This window comes from Choloepus didactylus, chromosome 8 (assembly GCF_015220235.1).
Source record: "Choloepus didactylus isolate mChoDid1 chromosome 8, mChoDid1.pri, whole genome shotgun sequence".
NCBI classification, from domain to species: domain Eukaryota; kingdom Metazoa; phylum Chordata; class Mammalia; order Pilosa; family Megalonychidae; genus Choloepus; species Choloepus didactylus.
In genome coordinates, this window is record NC_051314.1 from 7,282,276 (window position 1) to 7,296,560 (window position 14,285).

The following is a 14,285-nucleotide window of genomic DNA, read 5'->3' on the forward strand; positions in this document are numbered from 1 at the left end:
TCAGCACTTCCCGAGCACAGTGCAGTGTGCACCTATGGAGAACCGAGAACACTCCCAGCTTCTCGGGGTTCCTGAAGGCTTGAGCAGCCCCCACTGACTGCACAGGCCACCACGACGGGACCTGACTTGGCCAAGGAGCCACCACCCTGGACACGTCCACAGTGCTCACTCACGGGGCTGCTGGGGGCTCTTCTCAGCCGGGGGAGGCTGAACACTCGCCCCCGACACATGAACTGATGCTCCCCCAATTCCCCAACCCCAAATAAGGCCCCTCCCAAACACAGGAGACCAGCTGGCCCTTACGGAATGTTCTGGGTCCCAGGCTTTCATCTTCTTTATGCCTCAACCGACCCAAGTGGGACTGAGCCTCGCTGTGCAAAAAGGATGGAGAGGGGACAGGGGTGCACTGCACCCCCAGTCTGGGCCTTCACCTTAGAGACAGGGCAGGGGGCGAGGCTGGTCCATGACACCCTGGACCTACTCTGGGGGTGCCCCATGCTGCCCCATGAATCCCACTCCTCACTGCTGCTCTGCTCCCCTCAGCAGCTGTGCATGGGTTGTCCTTTTCTTTGGATAATAAAGACACTAAAAAGAACTGAATTGCCCCTTGGAAAAAAAGTGAAGGACTGAATTTTCCCTGCCCAGTTTGAGGGCCACTTAAGAAAGCTTAAGGATATGTAATTACTGCATTTTCCCACGTTCAAGGCCTTTTAGGATTTAAGAGCCAAATTTCCTTTTCATTTAAAAGCAGCAGGAGTGCACGAGTTGGTTCCCATTATGACCCTGAAGTCACGGGAGTCCACACCAAGCCACGACCCCCTTGCTGTCTGCGAGGCGGGCACCCCTTCCCCAGAGGCCCCCCGGTGGCAGGCGGCACACCCCGAGCTGACACGCTCACGAGGCAGACAGGGAAACTGCTTTCTGGTGTCCATGCCTCCTTCTAATACCTGTTCCCTCCTTCCCTCCCCTCCCCACTCACTGGAAAACATGGTATTTGGGGACCGAGCGCTTCCTATTCTGAAATTTCCTCCAAAGCACACCCCTGGAACGGCAGCGAGCCTGAGTGCGAGCTGAGGGTTGAAACGCAGCTACCAGCTGTCTGTCCCTCGGCCACCGTCCCTGAGATTCAGAAGGGGGTCACTGGGCTCTAATGGGGGGAAGAGAGCCACCGAGAACTTTCCCAGCACCAATCTTTCTCCTCACTTCTCATCACCACCAGCCTCTCCCGACTCCGAGAAGCAAACCAGAAGCCCAGAGCAGACTGGGGAGCCCCAAGCCCCATCCAAGATCCCCAAGCCCCAGGAAGAGAAGCCCGCCTGCAGCCCCAGCAGCTTCCGGGACATCCCCAAGGCACGGGTGCCCTCGCGCTCTCCCACGCCCGTCACTTACCGAACCGGCCCATCATCATCCTGCAAACAAGAGCAGAGACAGCCATTAGTGCGGTCAGCAGAAGGCTGAGGGACAAGCAGCAAACTGACGACTGAGCCAACCGGGAAGTTGGGGCCTGAAATTGCCCAGTTAAAGGGCTATTTGCAAAAACAGATGTCGCATTTGGATACGTTCTGTCCCACTCTAATTACAAGTGAGGATGCTTATGTGGTTTATTAAATGTTTGCACAAGATCAGCAGCAAATTGCCATTTTTACTTGCAGAAGAGCCACCCATTTAATACCACGGCGGGATGGTTAAATCACGGGTGTTACAGAGAAACTTTCAGCAGAAAATGGGTAGCGAATGGCAAACCTTAAAGTACAAGGATACAGATCACTCGGGGTCACATTTCAGTGAGTACGTATGAGGCCCTTTCGCAGATTCGTGAAGCTAAAGGACCTTAAAGAAGCCACGAGGCCAGCACCCCGATTTCAAGCAGGTGCAACCCCAAAGCCTGAAGGAGGGTAACAACTCATTTCTCCCAGAAGATTCCGCGTGCCGCACGCCCAGTCCCTTCCCGTGTGCCCGCTTCCTGACGGGCGGCAGGCTCCTTCCTCCACACCCACCCCTCCCCGCTCGGGCCCTCTGGCTCGTCTTCTGGAAGCAACACTCACCTGAGCACCTGCCTCGTGCTGGTCTCTGGGGATACAGAAATCACTAACCTATGACCTCTGCCCTTGTGACCCTCACAGCCGAGAAGCAAGAGGGGCCCACAGGCCAATACTGCAACGGAGCCCATGTACCCCAGAACTGAGACGTGTGGGGGACGCTACGGGGACGGAAACAAAGCCAGGCACCCGGCCTGAGTCAGGTGAGGGGAGCTTCCCGGAGAGAGGGGTGACCTCGGAGGGAAGGAGGCCGAGGGTGAGGTGGGGAGCGACACCCTGACGAGCCAGACGAGGCTCTTTGTCCCTGGGTGGGCGAGAGGGGCCGGGGGCAGGGGAGGGCAGATCTCAGTCCTCTGCAGTGGGTTGAAGTGTTTCCCCGAAATAGGCACGCAAAGGCCTCGCCCCGGGGGCCTGTGGACGTGGCATCTGGAGGAAGGGGCTTTGCAGACGGATCAAGTTAAGACGAGGTCACACTGGAGTCGAGCGGATCCTGATCCTACACGACCAGGTCCTCACAGGCTCAGAGGGGAGGGGTGTGAGGACAGAGGCCGAGACGGGAGTGGGGGGCACGCACTTGGGGACGCCGGGGGCCCCCAGGAGCTGGAAGGCGCACGGAAGGAGCCTCCCTTTAAGTCCACACCTTGACTTCCAAATTCTGTTCTCCGGAGCCGTGAGAGAATAAACCCCCAATTTGTGGTGCCGGGAAACAAATCCAGCCTCCCGGGCCACTACCGGGTTTTCGGGTGGGAGGCAGCTCCAGGGAGGGACAGGGAGGGCACAGCCCAGATGGGGACCAGGCACGGGGCCGAGCGAGGAGGGTGGGGGCTGACCCCGGTGGCTGTGTGGAGAGAACCGACAGCCAGCCTCTCGGGGGCCCCCACCCTGGGCCCTCACCTGAGGAGTGGAAACCCCGATCCCTCCGTCGTCGCACACAAGCAGCCCCCCACTCCCGCTGCCGGCTGCCTGCACTGGGGGCCTCTCCCCCACCCCGATTTGGGGCTCTCCCGTCTGAAACGCCCTCCCCGCCTGCTCCCTGGGTGGGATCTGAATTTCTGTGACATGCCCTTTGCGGCCAGCTGGACCGACAACCCCGCAGGAGGCGAAGTACATGGGACAGGCCTCCCGGGGTCCCGGCTGTGTGGCCAGACAACAGCGGGCCGGACCCGGCTGGGAGCCACTGAGGCCCTTCTCCCGCCGGCTCGCTGTCCACTCGCCGCTGGCCGCGTTTCACCCAGGATGGCGACACATCTCCCAGCTCCCACCTGCCGCCCAGCTCCCACCTGCCGCCCTCTCAGGTTGCCCTGGCCCCCATGGCCCCAGATTCCCCCACCACTGCACAACTGCCCCTATGAACATGCCTCGGCCGCTCCTCCCACAGAGAGCTGAGTCCGTCCCTCCACCCAGATGTGGTCTGGCCTCGTGACTCGATCCCTAGAAAGGGAGGCCATGCAGAGTGGGCGCCCAAGACCAGGCCTCCAGGGGCTACGGGCCTCGAGACCACGGGGCCAGAGAGCGGCCTACCTCTTGCCAGCAGCAGCCGCCAGGCACGGGAGGGAGGCCGCCCAGCCCCTCCAGCCCCCAGCCCCCAACAGGCAGTCACGCCAGGGTCCCCATGCGAGGCAAACCCCGGAACCACCAAGAGGTTGACCCAGCCCAAGTTGTTGGCCCACAGAGCTGTGAGCAAATAAAATAGCTTTTATCTTAAGCCGATCGGTTTGGGGGTGGTTTGCGGGGGGTGGTTCGTTCCACATTAACAGATAATGCAACACCCCTCCCTCAATGCCAGCGGTTCCCAAGCTGCCGTCTTCCTTAAGAGGCCGAGCCGGCTGCCCGAGCCTGGGTGTCCTGGGCATGGGCCCCTCCTGCCCGCCCCACCTCTGCCTCCTTCTCCTCCTCCCCATTCCCCGCCGTGGGGGTGCGTGGCAGCCGTGCACACACAGCGCCACGTCTCCTCAATTTATCTGACAGCCCACACACCATGACTGGTTTCCTGTGTCAGCTCCAATTTTTGGAAGACTACACATGAATTCACGAGAGTAATTAATCACCCTGTGAAATGAGCTGGTGGGTTAGTTGAAAAGATCAAATTTTAAATGTTCTGTTTCCTCTCCAACAGATTTATTCAAGGGGAACAAATGTGGCAAATTTTAAAAGAACCTTAAAGGGGTCTCCTAAGGGCCCCTAAAAACCACACTCGAAATACACCATATAACTTGCACTCTTCAATAGATTTGAAGCCTTTCGGACTTCTTAAAAACTGTCCTCCGGCTTTCTCTGAGAGACATGAGATGGCTCGGCACTGTCTAAGGAAGGTTCTAGTTTAGCCATGGGCTACTTCCCTCCGATTGAGCTAAGTCAGACAGATTCTCAGCGTCCTGAACAACTTCTACCTTTCCCTCTTGCCCCCATCTCCAACATTCTTAATTTTTTTCAATTATGGTGGTTTTATATAGTTATATAATTTACCATTCTAACCATCTTGAAGTGTACCACTCAGTGGCAGTAACCACGTTTACAATGTGGTGCCATCATCACCACCACTAAAACCTTACCATCACCCCACACAGACACTCTGTCCCCATTAAAGCCACATGTCCTTGTCCCCTCCCCTTTCTGTCTCTGAGAATTTGTTTATTCTGGATATTTCACATTAGTGACATCACACAGTTTTTGTCCTTATGTGCCTGCCCATTGCTCTCAGCAAAATGCTTCCAAGATGCAGCCAGGTTGCCTTCCTTTTTATGGCTGAGTAACATTCCGTACGTGTAGGCCCCACACTCTGTTTGTCCATCCATCGCCTGACGGACACCGGGCGGCTTCCTCTTTAGGCTACTGTGAATTAATGCTGCAGTGAACACTGGTGTGCAAATACTGGTTTGAATCCCTGCTTTCAATTTCTTTGGTAATCCCAACTTTCTTAAAGCTTGCCTTCTAAAATAAGGAATGAAAATATCCAAAGGTTTTGGAAAATAACTCGGTTCTAATATTATAACTTCTGAAAAAAATCACACGGAGGAAGGGAAGCCCCAGCAGAAGCTTGCAGGGAGCTCTCCTCTAAGCAGAAGGGACCCCATCCCAGAGCGGGAGACCCCTCCGCACGGGCCCGCGTCCCTGGCTGGGGTGGCAGCACCGGGCCTGGCAGAGTGGGGGCTACTTACTCAGTGGTCGTGGTTAGCTCCTCCGTAAGGTGGCTGGAGTGCAGCAGGCCTTCCCGCTTCTGAAAACCCAGAAAGGACAAATAAGCAAACAACCTCCCCACCATCGTGCAGTCAGAGAGGAGAGGAGAGGGAGATGAAATCCCTGCGTGGAGGAGCCCTGTGGCCAGGGGCCCACATTAGGAGGGACCGACAAAAGAACAGAGGGTGTGGCGAACACCCTCACCACTCCCGGGGGGCCGGACGGCCGGTGACCACCGAGGGAGGCCCTTCCGCTGGCCGGAACACGTCCTCAGCCTTCTCCCCCACCCTCTGTTCTCTGCCTTGCCGTGGGAGTTGGCAGCCGTGTGGGTCTCAGAGAAACGCGCCAGCTCCCAAAGGACTCCTCTGCGCCCTGCAGCTGCGAGAGAGAAGGCGCACGCTCGGAAAGAACATAAATAAAAATGGGGAGACAGCCAGTGAAATCCCATGTGGGGCACACTTCTCCCCGAGCCAGGCAGGTAGAGGTAGAGGGGGTGGAGGGGTGGTGAGAATGGCAGACCTGTAAAGCACCACCGCAGGCCTCTACTTGAACCCCTCAAGGGACGGGGAGCTCACTTCCAGCTGAGGCAGCCCACTGTGGACGCCTCCCAAGCCAAACGTACCCTCCCTCTCCCGAGCCTGGCCTCCGGGAACCTCATGGCTGGTTTTTGTTCATGAGAAAGAGCCACTGTCTTGCGGTATCAACCTTCTCAGGTGTCATCCTGACTGATTCGCCTGTCAGACATTCATTAACCACCAGACGCGAAGTCCAGTGCTGCCTACTGCAGACGTGAAGCTGAATGATTTAGAGACTTGTAGCAGAATCTCAATTTTATGGGGAAATAATTGCAACTCAGGGCAGTTGAGTGATTTGCCCACAGCCCTTGACCCCAAATCCCACCTTTCTCTCATCACCCTCTTAAGATTAGCTAATGAGCATCTGAGCACAGGCAGAGGAGGGGGACAGGCTGGAGCTCTGAGGGGGACACTGGGCAGGTCCGAGGTCTGGGGGAGGCAGGCTCCTGAGAAAGATGCCGCCAGTTGTCTCCCCATTTCATTCCACTGCGGGTGCAGCCTGGGAGAATCGCCCGCGACCCTGGTCAAGGGCAACAGCCACCGCGACTGCTTGCCCAGGTCAGCAAAACTTTCCAGCAACCTAAAAGATTTTCTTGGACCTGAAAATAAATATCCTGAAAGGAAATATCCCCTCACTGAGCCCGCAGAGTGCTCATGGGCCCCAATTCTGACGTGTGTGGGTTTGGGAAACAAGTTCCCGTGTGTCCTCGGGAGGCCTTTCCCGGCTGGCTGCCCTCAGAGTGAGCGTCCAAGGAGAGGGGCGGGGGGATCGGTTCCTGGACCCCCGTCCTCGCCGCCAACCACAGACATTTCTCCTTAGGAAGGAAACGGGAAAAAGGCAAGTGGCCCTTGCTGTACGCAGGAAAGGGCGTTTGCCCATCCGGTTGAGACTGCGCTCCCCTGGCACCCACAGGCATCAGAATGGGCTGCGGGACGCACAGGCTCTCCAGTTCCAGAAGGACTGCCCAGGGAACCTGGGACCAACAAGCTTAAAAACCCAAAAAAGAGGGGACTGGGTGTCCCAAGCAGTACAGACTCTCGGGACATCCGGGCTTTAAGTGTAACCTCAACTCTCGGGCAGGAACAGTTGGCTCTCCGAAGATGCCGAGATGATTTTCTCACTTTAGCATCACCGGAAACCATATGCACTTGACACACAGTAGGTGCTTCCTACACGTCTGCAGGATGAACCTGAAAACACCAACCCGGGACAGGTCTCTGTGCAAACGGAAGGGACACGCAGGGGAGGCAGTACCACCCCCGTTAGAGACCCTGGTCCTGCTTCCCTTTCTCCACCTGAATCAAAAGAAATGAGCCTGCAAATGAGAGAATGGAGGATGATGCTGAAACGCTGAGCAAATGCAGAGGAGCTTAATTTGGGGATCTATTTCATACCACTGGTCTCAACCTCCTCCAGTGAGTAATAAGCACATTCAATCGTATTGAATTCCGACTAGTCGGCTTCAGGGAGAGATGAATGTTCTTTTCAAAAAAACGTGGAAAATTAAACGTCAACACTCTCCTGCCTCTGGATCTGCCTTCTTTAAATCAATGCCATTGTTCTCGGTCCAAAAATTTATCTCAAAGCCAGGGGGGGACATTGACGTAGTCAAGAGAGAAGGATATAATAGAGCCCCTTGACGGGGGTAAAAAAGGGCAGGAAAACTGCAGGGAGAAGACGCTCGGGCAGGGCGGCAGCTGGGAGGGTGGAGGGCTGGGATACTCACCCGCACAACCACCACTTGCACAGAGACGTGCTCGGGGAGCCGGATGGGGGCCCGGAAGTGCATGGCCAGGGCCACGAGGAGGTGGAGGATGGCCACCAGGTTCTTCCCGTGAATCGCTTTGGGAGAAGAGGGGAAAATGGGAATGCTTAGAAGCAACTTACTTAGGAGCCCCAAACCCACGCCAAAACAGCCATAAAGATGCTACGTCTAGCTGACACAGATAGGCCAGGCCAAGAAAAATTTGAGTCAATGCACCTCCTGTGTGCACGTATTTCCAATTTTTCTTTCCTTTTGGCCGTAGGTTACTTGGGCAACAATGTTTAAAAGCACAATGTTTTGTTTTCTTTTTTTAAGTTTTATTCACACACCATATAATCCATCCTAAGTGCACAATCAATGGCTCTTGGTATAATCGCATAGTTATGCATTCACCACCACAATCAATAGGAAAACATTCTCATTTCTTCTGGAAAAAAAAAACCCATACCCCCCTATTATTGACGTTTAGCTTTGGTATAGTGCCTTTGTTACAATTAATGAAAGAATATTACAATGTTACTGTTAACTATAGACCTTAGCTTGCATTAACTGTATTTTTCCCATATACCACCCTATTATTAATACCTTGAATAGTGATGTATGTTTGTTCTAGGTAGGTCCCTAATGTTTTTAAAAGGAGTAAATTGGGTGGTGATAAGGAAAAAGAACAAGCAGGCTGGTAGAATTAGCAAACAGAAGGGAAAAGATCACAAAAAACAGGGCAGCGTGGCCACTTCCCCGTCTGAATGATGTAACATTATTATCTTTGGCACTTAAAAAGTTCTCCCGCCATGCAAGCAACTGTTTAAACAAGGTGGGCTCTCAAGGGCAAATGCCACCTTGGGGAGCAGAAGTTAACTCCTGCCCTGCTGGGGTGTGTGATAAGGGACGTGGCCTGCCAACAGCGAGAGCTGGCCTCTGTCCTCGCTTACTGGGAGGGGACCGCTAAGTCCCTCGAATGTCCTGCCCGATAGGAGGGGCTCTGGCCACTGGACAGGCTAACGATGTGACTCATAACGGGCTTTGGGCCGCAAAGCTACCAGCCGACCTCCAGGTCAGCCTGGACACCAGAGGTCAGCCGTGAGGGCAGGAGGCCATCGGGCTGCAATAAGAATCTGGACACTGAGGCGCTGGTGCAATACTCAGTGTGTCGTCACACCTGGCATCAGCGAGGAGGAAACGTGTCCAGGACTCTTGCTCTAGTTTGCTAATGCTGCCAGAATGCAAAACACCAGAGATGGATTGGCTTTTATAAAAGCGGTTTATTTGGTTTACACAGTCACAGTCTTAAGGCCATAAAGTGTCCAAGGTAACACATCAGCAATCGGGTACCTTCACTGGAGGATGGTCAATGGTGTCCGGAAAACCTCTGTTAGCTGGGAAGGCACGTGGCTGGCATCTGCTCCAAGTTCTGGTTTCAAAATGGCTTTCTCTCTAGGCTGTAGTTCCTCAAAAATGTCATTCTGAGTCGCTCTTGGGGTGTTTGTCCTCTCTCAGCTTCTCCAGAGCAAGAGTCTGCTTTCAACGGCTGTCTTCAAATTCTCTCTCATCTGCAGCTCCTGTGCTTTCTTCAAAGTGTCCCTCTTGGCTGCAGCTCCTCTTCAAAACATCACTCTCAGCTGCACTGAGTTCCCTCTGCCCGTCCCTATATGGCTCCACTGATCAAGGCCCCCCTGAATGGGCGGGGCCACGCCTCCATGGAAATAAATATCTCATCAGAGTTATCACCTACAGTTGGGTGGGACGCATTTCCATGCAAATCTAATCAACACTGATAACATCTGCCCACACAAGATTACATCAAAGATAATGGCATTTGGGGGACATAATACATTCAAACCGGCACAACTCTGTAGGGAGAGGACGGAAGCTCCCGAAAGTTCCGCATCTGGCCTCTCCCAGCCCCTCACGCCTCCTCCCTTGGCTGAGCCTAACTTGTGACCCTTTGTGAAGATGAACATGAAATCATCGCTGCGGTGCCTTTCTGAGCTCTGAGCCTCAGGCCGTCGTGGGGACTGGAACTGGCAGCTGGGGTCCGAAGGGCAGTCTCGTGGCGGTGGTTCCCTCCAACTCAGCTGCTCGGCAAACTCTCTGCACCGAGCCCACCCCGGCTGCCGTCCCCGCTCATTGCTGCCCCTTCCCCAGCACACCCAGCCAGGTTCGGTTATGGTCCCAACTTCTGTGATTCTTCCAAAGCACTGGACCCCCATCCCCAGCCCTGAGCACCCCCGAGCAGGTCTGGGCCCGTCCAAGGTCATGATGCCAAGAAATCAGGGGCACGAACTGGACCTCAACCCCTCACCCACAGCCTAGGGCTCATTTCTAGAGAGCCCAGACGCACCTCACCCAGCAGGGAGAGTTCCTGAAGCCCTGAGTGGCCTGCAGGGAGGAAGGATGGGGGGTGGGGTGGGCAGGAGAGAGAATAACTCTCTAGCTTCTCTCGATTTATGTCTTCACCTTCCAGGTTTGCTTCTTGGCTGAAAATGCTGTGATGTCATGAACTCATTCCAGAGGCAGCGTGAAGCCCCTCCCCGGCCCTGCGTTAGTGCCTGTTAGGGTTGAATTGTGTCCCCCACCCACCCCCCAGAAGATACGTCCTAATCCCCAATGCTTTACACTGGGACCTTACTTGGAAACAGGGCCCCTGAAGAGGGAAGTGGTTAAGATGACGCCAAGCTGGATTAGGGTGGGCCTTAAGCCAACAAGACTGGTGCCTTTGTGAGCAGAGGGAAATGGGGACACATGGACAGATGGACACAGGAGAGAAGGCCACGTGAGGACGGAGGCAGAGAGTGCAGGGCTGCAGCCAAGGGCCTCCAAGGGTGGCCGGCAAACTCCGGAAGCTGGAAGAGGCAGGAAGGATGATCCCCCACAGGTTTCAGAGGGAGTGTGGCCCTCCTACACCTTGATTTTGGACTTCCAGCCTCCAAAACTGTGAGACAACAGGTTCTGCTGTTTTAGGTCACCAGTTTGTGGAGCTTTGTTGCAGCAGCCCCAAGAAATGGAGATGGGGTCATCAGTGTTGGTGCCATTGGGATTTGGTTGGGTCCTGTGCCAGTTTATATATATTATGTCCCCCAGAAAAGCCATGTTCTTCAATGCAATCTTGTGGGGCCAGACGTATTAGAGTTGATTAGGTCAGAATTCTTTTGATTGAGTGTTTCCATGGAGATGTGACTCAATCAACTGTGAGTGAAAAGTTTGACTGGATAATTTCCATGGAGGTGTTACCCGACCCATTTAGGGTGGGTCTTAAATGAATCACTGGAGTTCTATAAAATAGTTCACAGACACAAGGAGGTGCTACAGTCAAGACAGACACTTTATAGAATGCACAGGAGCTGAGAGAGGAGCTGAAACACAACCTGAGATCAGCAGACGCCAACCACGTGCCTTCCCAGCTAACAGGTTTCCCAGATGCCATTGGCCTTCCTTCAGTGAAAGTATACTTGTATTGATGCCTTACCTTGGACAGTTTATGGCCTTCAGACTGTACCTTTGTAACCCAATAACCCCCCTTTATAAAAACCCGTCCATATCTGGTGTCTTGCATAATGGCAACATTAGCAAACCGCAATAGGTCCTCTCTAAGAACCCCGTGGAGCTGCTTCTACCTTTTAACCCACATTCTCATCCTTCTTCTCAAAGCCTTCCTTGATCCTCCCAACCAGAAATGACCCTCTCTACTCCGAAGCACGGAAAAACAAAATCACGGGTGTGACTTGCTCCCTTATGTAGGAGCCCCCAAGAATGGAGACGCTGGCTTCCTCCTCTCCAAAGCAGGAGGGAAAACATGTTTTAAAACACAAGGCCAAATGTGATGCCGGATGATGACACGAGGTGCCAGAAGGCCGGGCTCCCTCCCGCCCCACTCTCCCCCAGTGGTGACTCACAGTCAACACTCCACCTGAGCACCCAGCCATGGGGCCGCAGCAGCTCGTGCACGGCTTCCAGAACCGTCTGCAGCTTCTGCTTCTGCCCTATCTCAGACTGTGTCACCTCGGCCACGTTCAGCTTGCAGTCTGCCTGTTTTTCTGCAATGTAAAGGATGAAAGGAAAAAGCAGAGTGTGACAAAACTGGAAGGACTTAGAGCCTCCTGGCAAGCTGGTGGCACCAAGGGGCCCCTCCCCACTCCCAGCCCCTGAAGTAGAGATTATTACACAATGACGGGGAGTTTTCAAGATGATGACTCAAAGAGCTCTGAACTTTTGGGTCATTCATAAAACTCATAAAATTACTCCAGAGGGGAGAGGGAGGGGAAAGGAGGAAATTCTAGTATAAAAACTACAGGTATCTCACTTAGGAACATTCTATGTACCTATAATGGAAAAAGTAATTCACGGTCCAGTTCGGAAGCCGGAGGGTACCTTGGCAGGGACGGCGGTGGGGAGCTGGGGAGGTGGGGAAGCCGCGCTAGCAGCTCCCAGGAGGAAGGTGGGAAATTAAAAGGGTGTGACATGTTGCCTTCCGCCTCCCTGCGCACTCACGACCCAATTGTTTCTTCTCTAACGCTCTGACACCACAGCACGAAGGATGATGAGCTACTCACACATCCTCGCCACTGTTTTATCACCAGGAGCGAGCAGGAAGCAATCTGGAGGGGCTGGGATGAGAACTGTCAGGTCTGCCTGAGATTCGATTACCAAGACTCAGTCCCAGCAGCGGCCGGCGCGCGTCCGATTTCCTGAGCGGAGCACGGGACAGCGGCGGGGCGGGGGGCACCAGCAGCCCAGAGCCTGAACCTGCCCCTGCCAAAGGGCAGTGCAGTGGCCGGGTCCCCGGGCCTCCCTCCTATTAATCTGTCCTAAGACCTGGGCCTTTCTGGACGCATCCCCTCCGCCGGATGACAAACGCGACATCACAGAACAACCAGAGATAATTATCTAAGAGGACGATGATAAAGCTCCTCACTGCACCTGACACACTGGAAGCCTTGGGTAACGAGACAGCGGCGGCAGCGACATCATGAATGGGAAGTGATAAAACCCATCGGCTCCAGGCCTGCTCCCTGCTCGCTGCCCCTCACCCGACTTCCTAGAGGGGCCCCCAACTGCCCGGGCCACCCCCAGCTGTTCTCCACCCCACGACCCTCTGTGATCTTCCTCCTATGTTCGTCACTTTCTGAAGGCGTCTACTAGTGTCTGAGGTTGACCACCCCATAGTATGTCACCGTCTTGCCCCCCTCTGCTTCAGTGTGTACCGCGGAGGGCAGGGACCTCGTCCCTCTTGTCCCCTCTGCATCTCCAGGGCTGGACCCACACCTGGACCACAGTAAGCCAACAAATATTCATTCAACAAGCGGAAGAATGAATGCCCAGAACAAGCACAAAAGGCTGTCCTTCAAACTAGTGCTTTTTGAGGACCAGCTGAGCAGGGACAAGGCAGTGTGGGGGTCCAGCCATTACCCGTCCTTCAGAGTGAGAGAGTGACTGACCCAATCTCCCACCCCCAAAGCCCCGGTGGGTTTCCCTTCAAGATCAGATGGACTGTAAGGGCCGTTTCTGCTGAGTGTGCAAACCCACCCCAGGGAGCCCAGGGTTTGATGCCCAGCAGAGAACGCACAGCATCAACCTCTGCAGCTGCAGGTGCTCCCCCTGCCTGGCAGTGTCCTCTCCCGCCCCAGCCCCCACGGCCTCCCCTCCAGGTGGCTCACCTGTCCCTATTCCCCGGGCATCTCTCCATAACAGCACCCCTACCCCAGGGCCAGGGCCCCAACTCGGCTCCTCCCGCCCCACACCCATAGCCTTCCATCCCTGTGGCAGCCTCCAAAGCAGCTCCCCACCCCAGCCTCCTGGTGGCTGAGTCGCCTTCATCAGAAACACAGAGGAAAAGCCAAATGGCCCCAAAGGAGTGTGTTGGGGGCACATCCACTACCACGGTGCTTGCCTGGGGGATCATCAAAGGGTGGGAGCTCGGCAGAAAAGAAAACCCCAAAGAGCAAATCTGCAGCACCCACGGGATACCAACAGGTGGGGGAATCTGTTGACTTCTGTGAGGTGAGTTAGGGTCTCAGTTGGGTGGTGGTGGGCAGCACTGAGTCCTCAAGGATGTCCTCGCTGTGCATTTGGGGCCTTGAAAACACCAGAGCTTCTTGGGGGTGGAAAGACTGTTCTGCAAGGAGCTCATCCCTTTTGTGGTCTTTGGATGGTTCTGAGGTCAGACGATCCAGGCAAATACCCATCCAGCCTCCCCCTCCACTTCCTGGGCTTTTCATAGGTAATGAAACCGCAGGGCTCTTCACTGGCTCGAACAACAATATTTGCCGTGTGCCGGTTACTCAGAGGGACCCTGGGACACGAGAGTGGACGAGACATGAGCACGCCTGGCTCCTGCTTTGCAGTGACTGCCCTTTTATTTTAACCACCACGTGCTGGCAATGAACCGCATGCCAGGCACCGTGGAGGGGCTGAACAGGTGACCTTGAGGACCCGGGCAGGAGTGTCCCCACCTCTCGGGTGAAGAAAGGAGCCACTGTCATCAGCCTCCTCTCTCATCCCCTCTCAGTTACGGGCCTCGAGGGCACGGTCCTGTCTCTCTGGACCTGGAACAATCAGCGTCACCCCCACAGCTGCTCTCATCCGGGTCACGAAGGACCACCCCCACTGCCAGTTTTGCCAAATCAGATGGTCCACACGTTCCAGTGACACACAGAAATGGGAGGGTTACAGGAGGGAGGAATTTCTTCTTTTAATGAACATATGACAGCATGTTTGCACACTGAGGTGAG

The 14,285-nt window shown here is 54.9% G+C and overlaps 1 protein-coding gene across 3 annotated transcripts in view; it reads right to left on the bottom strand.

Annotated features, from left to right (window-relative positions):
• Positions 1–14,285, bottom strand: part of PARVB (parvin beta) — a 126,486-nt gene that overhangs the window by 20,901 nt on the left and 91,300 nt on the right. For all 3 annotated transcript variants that reach the window (XM_037847059.1, XM_037847058.1, XM_037847060.1), the window contains exons 5-8: positions 11,451–11,591; positions 7,519–7,634; positions 5,198–5,256; positions 1,390–1,409 (exon numbers count right to left, since the gene is read on the bottom strand). In XM_037847059.1, the coding sequence (XP_037702987.1) occupies positions 1,390–1,409; positions 5,198–5,256; positions 7,519–7,634; positions 11,451–11,591 (336 nt within the window). The remainder of the gene's footprint in view (positions 1–1,389; positions 1,410–5,197; positions 5,257–7,518; positions 7,635–11,450; positions 11,592–14,285) is intronic.